The sequence below is a fragment of the Acanthisitta chloris genome, unplaced genomic scaffold (assembly GCF_000695815.1).
Source record: "Acanthisitta chloris isolate BGI_N310 unplaced genomic scaffold, ASM69581v1 scaffold6910, whole genome shotgun sequence".
NCBI classification, from domain to species: Eukaryota; Metazoa; Chordata; class Aves; order Passeriformes; family Acanthisittidae; genus Acanthisitta; species Acanthisitta chloris.
In genome coordinates, this window is record NW_008649835.1 from 9,975 (window position 1) to 18,238 (window position 8,264).

The 8,264-nt window shown below is 38.2% G+C and overlaps 1 protein-coding gene across 1 annotated transcript; it reads right to left on the reverse strand.

Moving 5' to 3' along the window:
* Nucleotides 1–1,123: 1,123 nt before the first annotated feature.
* LOC103801383 (cytochrome b5) lies at nucleotides 1,124–7,515 on the reverse strand (the record flags this gene model as incomplete). The annotated part of the gene is made up of 4 exons (XM_009073833.1): nucleotides 1,124–2,227; nucleotides 3,101–3,135; nucleotides 5,630–5,659; nucleotides 7,387–7,515. Coding segments are annotated over 4 exons (273 nt in total), but the record flags the coding sequence as incomplete, so codon positions are not given.
* Between the last annotated feature and the right edge of the window lie 749 nt (nucleotides 7,516–8,264).

The window sequence follows — 8,264 nt, forward strand, 5'->3', positions numbered from 1 at the left end:
TCACATTGTGGAAATTCCCTGTACATGCCAGCTTGCCTACTTTTAGATGGGACCAAGCTTGCATAGTTACTCCAGGGGATTGCATAAATGAACATCCAGTGTATGGGACCCAAACAGAGGTATACAGAATTAAAACTTTCCAAACATACACAGCATGGCAAAAAGGCCTTTTGCAGTGTTTTGGCTTATGGATCCATACTTATCCCAGTCTGAAATTCTTGGTGGGTGGGGAGCGTGTGAGGGTGAAAGAAAAGTTAAGGTTTCTTAAGTTGCCTTGGGTTTTTTTGCCTCACCTAGAAATGTGGACTTAAATATTGTTTAAAACCACAGAGAATTCAGTGTTTGAAACTTGAGTTACGATTCTCAATACCAACTCAGAGTTACTTTATCCTTTTTTAAGGTTATCTATCTGTAGAGCCTGAATTTTTAAACTGTTTCACTGTTCATAAGGCAAAACCAGGACAAAAATATAAATTAGTACTAGACAAAAACCTAGACACTGCCATTTATACTGCAGGTTAAAACTTGCAAAGTAAAGAAGTTGATGGCACCTACCTTCTGCCTGACAGAACACAAATACCAATGTATGCGATACTTAACACTTTCACAGTTAAAGCTGTATGATAACCTTAGTTGCTATAATGTAAAGGTATTTCCACAAAAGGAAACCCACAATAAACAATTCTTGACATATTCCTACATAAGCACAAGGCTCTCCTGAAGTCATAGCATTTTCCCTTCCTCAATTATTTATTTATCCACTTTTTAAAGCTCATGTTTGCAGTGTACTGTCTTCCAATTTGATTTGGCTTGACACAGGCCCTAAACTGCATGTACCTTCCATGGTGCTGCCATGAGGGGAGGCACAGCCTGCAGGGCCAAACCACTGCTAAGTCACTAGTTCATGTTGAGATTATGCTGATGAAAATGTTGATCTATGATAACTGCTCCTCCATAACACACTTTCTCACTTCTTACATGTGACTTCCCTGCATAAGGGACATACCTTGACTTTCAGCACACACCATCAAACCAGGTACTGCTGAGAAGTGTCCCAATATGCAAGCACATCCCTTCCAAAGGCTTAAAAGAAGTCTGAAATGAGCATGCTTGAGCCAGCAGGTGTAAGCAATTGAACTTTAATTCATGATCATTTACATGTGACTAAAAATGTTCGCCACAAAATGCAAACTTTCAGTTATCTTGTATTTAGCAGTGAAAATAGTTGTCTCTTCATAGTAAAGCACCAAGGAGCACATCCCAGAAGACTCAGATTTCATTTATCAGCTTTTCCCCCCTCACAATGTACATGACAAAGTTGAAGAGTTTATCAAAGCCTAAAAGTTCCAGAACAAATTCTAGTCACCTGAGTGTTTGGCAGGAATAGTACTATTTAGTAGCAGTTACTTTTTTCTGCCATTTTTTGATAAAAAGAGTTATTTTTCACAAGTTAGACAGACATAATTGGGCCAAACATTGAGTTTCATATTTCACCTGAATTTTTTCAATGGGAGACAAACAGAACAGTTTTCTAGCAGGAGTATCTACAACAACTGTAAGAGCAGATGTCAAAAGAAATGGAAATAAAATCAGCTCATTATAGCCTGATTGATAGGGCCCAACTGCTTACAGGCACCTATAACCACTATCCCACTCAGTTTTATTCATTACATTTAATTTGCATTTCATTCAAGCATACTACATTTAAGAAGACAACATGATTTTTAAAGTTAAGTTGTGTACATAGACAAATACGTGTACACAGTTTTGGTAGTCATTTAAAGCTGTAAAATTTATAGGTAAAGAGAGTCTATGGACCCTATTACAGATTAAAGAGAAATAACCAAAATCAGTGTTACATACAAAACCATATTCTAACACAGAAACCAATACAGTTATCAAATAATTCATTAGAGAATAAAATTGTTATACAAAATGAGAAATGCTGCCTTTTTATCACTTCAGAACAGCACATAAGAAGGCAACATTAAGAAAAGTGCATGGCAGAAAAGAATTGCTCAGTTTTCTGAAAAAGTTGAATTTTTCTTCAGACATCAGACTTTTGTCCAGAAACACACTAGGTTAGGATTGCTTATATTCTCTCCCAGAGAATGTATTCTCTTCTGGCATTAGTTCTCAGTAAGGCGCTTACTCTGACATGTAGGAACGGTACATCAAGGCCACAATAATTGCTGCTATCGCCGGGATCACCCAGTTGGACCATGAACTAGAAAGAAGTTTATGAAACAGCAGTTTAGGAAGTGAAAACCAGCATGATTACAAAAAAACAAAATCCAAAAACCCCAAACAACTCATTGCTTAAAGAAGTCCTTCCTCCCCGCTCCAACAAATAATTCAAATTCAGGGCAACAGAATACCTGGGCTGGCCAGGAATACTCTAGATAAGTAAAAAAGCTTGCACTGTTAAGGCTTTGTACTAGAGCTTACAAGAAGTCTGCTTACTGGAGAAGAGTAAAACCCTAGACACATTTAAAGTCGTGGTGTGCTGCCCAGAATATCATTCACTCAAAAGCTATTTAAGTGGCAGCATGACAAGACACTGAAAAGACACCCAAGCTCCCCACTCAGGGGGGCACAGAACAGTCCTGTGAGGTTTCAGCAGCAGGCAATTGTCAGCAGGATATAATTTTACAAGTTTGATTCAGTGGTGTTCCAAAGTGTTTTCCACCCCTCTCCCAGTTCTGACAGATTTTCTTTCCTACATGCAGAATCCTCTTATTTCCCTTAGATGTAACAGCAGTACCAAATTTTAAGAGAGGCATCCATGTCAGTAAAGTAGTTGGCAATGGTACCAAGTGTCCTCTGTTCACCTGGTAGCCTACAGAAATAAAGGCTTGTGCAACACAAACCATTTGGTAGATGCTGACCAATATCAATATGAGAAAAACAGCTAGCTAGTGAGCTAACATACTTGTAAAGTGGTACATAGATGCCAACTTGGACTTTGCATAGAACAGAAATTTTCATGCACCATCCTCTGACATCTAAGCTTCCAGCAGATAAAAGCTATTCAGCTTTTTTAGCCTCAGAAGCACAATCATGAAGAACTTCAAGTTTGACATCAGGTGTCATACTATACCTGGAAGTAGACTCAACAGTGGTAATAAGAGTTTCCTGCAAAGCAAAGCATAAAAAGACACTTTCATCAGGCCGACACCTTCCATCATCTTAACTAGCCTCTCAATTTCTCAAAACTCATTAAGTGATACTAATTTACAAACAACTGAGTGGTGCATTTTGAAAGCATTTCCTCACAATTCCTATGACAGTTCTATGTATTAGAAGCTAGCTAGCACAAGTTTGTCTTGCCAACATTGCATCAAATTCTTGAAACAGTATCATCAACAATTTTGCTGCAGGTCTTCCATGATGCTAACTTCAACATCAGGTTACATTTGAAAAGTCTTAGTCACCCAGAAGACAAAAATCCCTTACTTGATTAAAATGTGATTGAAAAGACACTGAATTATTTCACAAATATTTCTTATATTGAAACTACATGAAGAAAGCAACTCATTTCCATCTACAAGGCTTATTAAACTTTTTTTAGTGTGGTGTTTCAGACTGTGTAAGAATCAAATTGTTATAGCTGTTTCTGATACTGATTCAGACTTCTTGTTCAGTTTCCATAGAAAAAGCAGCACTACAAGATCAAATCCCAGTTGGGTACATATGCACAGTTTATATGAAGACTTATTCATTTGAATAATTCTTATTGCACATAACCCTAATTGCATTTTAAAGATACAAGCATTAAAACTCTACTTAAATTTAGTGGTAGAAGATCTACACTGAAAAATTAAATTTCTTCAGTATCAGAACATCTGCAATTAATTTAATGAGAGAAACATTGCCAAAATCCTCTCATAGGTTCAAGCACACTACTTTTGCAAGCATCCAAATATTCCTAGGTTTACATGTGACAAACACCATGTTGAAAAGAATGTGACTCAGTGATTACATCTCGATTGCTTTTGTGAATCGCGAAGCCAAACAGCAAGGAAGAGCTTGTGCCACACTATCACAGCTAACACCTTCTCCAACACACTTGGCACATCCAGGACCAGAGATGGCTCCTCACACACCAAGACAGTAAGAGAAATACGAAATATGGGCCAGCTCATAAACCCCTCTGTTATAACTCTGTGACACTGGACATGTACACTGAGGTTACATGCAAGGACAAGGAAGACATTTGAAAGCCCAAGGCCTTCTGACAGTTAGTTCCTAGAGAGACAGTGATTATGTAGAACCTGCTTAATCTGTCACATTACCCACCCAGAGTACAACACAAATAAAACTGTCTTAGCAGCTATACCCACACACCCTACTAGAGGAAAGAACTTCTGGAATGATGGAAAACACACAGATAGTATAGGTAGCTATGACCAGCAATGAAGCAAGGAAATAAGCCAAATAAGAGTGTACTAAAAATTAATCTGGCTAGATCTTAACTCCAAACTGACTATACATTAGCCAAACTAATATTCCAAGTACTTGAGTTTAGTAAGTTCCTGTGAGCTTACTCAAAGGATTACCTACTACAACTTGCACTGGGCATTCTGCTTCTCAGTTGCATTTATCATTGCTGCTCTTACTGCTTAAGTGTAAACTGTCCTGAATTTCAGAAGAAATCTGAATAGCAGATGCTAATCTTGGTGGAAAGAAGCTCATCATTCCAGTCACTACTTCATTTCTGATTAGTATACTAGTGCCAGTCCTTTAACAATAAAACGAATAATTGCTGTAGTGAACATTTCAGTGCATTATATATATATAAAATTTACTTTAACTAATTCATACTATTGGAAGATCTTCCAAAAGTGATTACTTTTAAGAAACAAATCTCTCAAGCAGCAAGAGTAAGTTCCTATTCTTACTAAGTTTCATTTTACAATCTTCAGTTATTTCCTAAGCACATTGCTGCATGGGTAAGGCAGCTCTGAGCAAACATCCTCTATAGACACAGCAGCAGCAACTGTATAAATTAATCCCTGAAGCACTTGCTCCTTTTAGGATCATATAGGAGAACTGAGTTCCAACACAACTTAATTCTACTAAAGATTGAAAAAAAACCCTATTAGAGAATGTGTGCAGTACTGCATTGACAGGACACTCAGCAAATCTACTGAAATAGTCAGGGAGCAAACCACCTTGACAAGGGTTCACAATTCTAATTAAACTGATTTATAATACACCAAATGCCTCTACATTCTTTATCCACTAGTGTTAGCAATATATTGTTAAGCATCACATTTTTCCTCCCACATACTTAGTAGTTTAATCTGTCCTGTCTATAAAACTATCTGTTTTTCTTGAACTGAATCCTAGAAGAAAACTGACTGATTCTAGAGCCACCTTTCTGCTATAGTATAATGTCATCACACTTTGTAACCTCCTGGTGTGAAGCCATGGAAATGAAAGAAAATAACAGTTAACAGGAAGAATAATTTGAAGCCGTATCTAAAGGTTTAAGAGATTTATAACCTGAAACACCACACTTAAATCAAGCTGAATCATTTTTATTGCTGGAGGTATACCATTTACACACAGACACTGTCCCTAATGCCTAGAAGAGGCAAAGTGGCATTTCAAGAAACACACTTACTGTTGGTTTCTGAAGCTTCGCTCTATCATCCTGCAGGGAAAACAAGCAAGAAACTTTTAGACAAAATCCAAAAGCATTAAGAAGAAACCAAACCCACATCATTTATCACTAACTTCAGCTTGCAGTTTATTCTGTTAATGTGTATTTTTCCCTAGGTAAAAACAGACTTGCAAAAGAGCAGATGTCAGTGGATGATTCTGAGCTAACATAAACAAGATCACTTCCTTAAATAATACTTCCCAGTATGCAATGAGGTTGTGAAACCTGAGCCTCCAACGAATTTTTCTTTTCGCCCACGTTTTTGCATTTGTAAGGAGGACACATATCTCCAACGAATTTTTCTTTTTGCCCATGTTTTTGCATTTGTAAGGAGGACACATAACATTAGCTTATACACTGATTGCAATCAGATTGGTTTACTTCTGCTTAGTCTACTCATATTGTCAGGCAAAGTCAGATAACTAGTTTTGGTCCAAGGTCCACTCGACCAAAGGTCCCAAATTCTCTGGATCTTTCATAAACTCATGAAGTTATACTTGACATAGTCACATTCATTACAAAAAAGCCCAACTGTATATAATCTTGACTGTGCTGTATTTGTACATTAAACTACCAAGCTGCTTGTTTCATATCAAATGAAAACAGGCACCTCCCAAACAAGGAAGCACAGGACTGATAGCCAGGTTAAGAACAACACTACTGGCATCAACTGCCATCTGAAAGAGATGGTAAGCCTGCAAGGACACAAATGTGCATCAGAGCTGAATTACTTCTTAGAAGAAGCTACACTGGTAACATTTATCAAGAGAGGACCTGACACATAAGATGAGGAATCTTACTCTGAAATAGGCTACTCAAGACAGTGATATTTACCCTGAATGCATGACAAAACACACACAAAAGAGAAGAGGAAAAGAGAAGGGGCAGGAATGGGCAGTAAGGTAGAGTAGATCAGCACACTAGCAGCCTAAACCTCTAACCAGAGTTTTTCAGCTATTAAGATACAGGAGACCTTAACTAAGACCTAGCTGAAGCAAGTCAAGACAGCAGCTTTCCAGCCAGAAATAAATCCCTCAAAACTTGAGTCAGCTGAAAGGTGCTTGCTAGAAGTACAGGAAATGGCAGGACAGGATAGAAAAGAGAAGAAGTGACAGATGATCCAGTGGGAGCTCATCATAAACAACCCTGACAACCACAAATAGGGAGCACTGATAGAGCTTAAAATGGGGGGTAGGCAGAGAGGGTGAAGACAAAGCATCAAACTAGAGGCACAGCGCTTGTAATATCCATTTTCTAAGTATACACAAAGAGCCAGGATTGTACTTTTAGATCCAGATGGAAACCTGGCAGATATATGTACAATGATGAAAGTGTGAAAGCAACAGCTAAGTAGTCACTCTGCATACTGGCATGAGGAAAGGTCTAGACATTCTGACATACCACTTTCAGGGGTTACAGTGTCACTCTAAAGCTGACAGGATACACCAGAAATGGCACCATTCCATATTCCATTTATTCAAGAACTAAGTGGTAAGACAATTTAAGTCAGCAGAAGATGTGACCATCCTTGTGCCACACTAATCAAATCCCTTCACATTGGGGAACCTATCTCCAGCCCAGGTCCATGCACAAAGCTGCAGGGCTGGCATCCAACCAAACTAGCAGTTCTTTTTGATTTTGAAGTAAATTACAAGATAACTAACTAGATGCAAAACCAGTACAGGAAACAAAAAGTAATGGCACTCTAACAGACTCACCGGATGAAGTTCCCCAATAATAAAGGATTCTGACAGTGTCCTTGCATCTGTGGAATGGCCAACATCTTCAAAGTTCTCAGTAGCATCTCCTCCAGCTTGCTCCCTCAGGACCTCTTCACCTCCTGGGTGCTGCAATTTTTAATAAGTTGAAATGGGTTACTGAAAGAGTTTTCACATTCTAGAAAAGGAAATTCTTCAGTTTTGCATTTCTAGAAAATAATTTTTAAAAAGGCAAGCAAAATGAGCTGCTAGAATTTCTAGAGCAAACGTGAGCCTTTCTGAATAACTAGAGAGCTTTATGCACTCTCTGAAGCCAAAAATCAAGGAAGCCAAGTCTTTATTTCATCAGCAACAAAGCAGTAAGAGCCATTACCCCTTGCAACTAAATCATCTAGAATGTTGTGTGGCAATCAGTCAGTAGTTTAATAGTCCAGCTATTATCTGAAGTTACATTCTGTGTTCTCTCTTCTGCATGAAATGTGTTTTTATCCAAGTAATGCTTTATACAGCAAAGGGATAAAAGTCAAAAGGTATAAACTGCAGCAAGAACATTCCAGGAAGATATAATGAAAAAACACCTGTTCCCAAGAAGCACGATCAAGCATTGGCAAAACAAGTTGGCAAGGTAGCACACACTCTCCATCCTTTGAGGCTGTCTACACAAGGTGCTAAGGAATCTGACCATCATCTTAATCCTACTTTGAGATGGAGGTTTGGCCAGATAACCTTCAAGGGTCCTTTCCAAAAGAAATTATTGTATGAGTATCAAGTAAGCCAGCTACTTTGGAACTGTTAAGCACAGCTGAAGGCTCACACCAGACACTACAATAGCAATTTGGTTTTCACAGACTATGGAATAACAAAACCACATTGCTGAT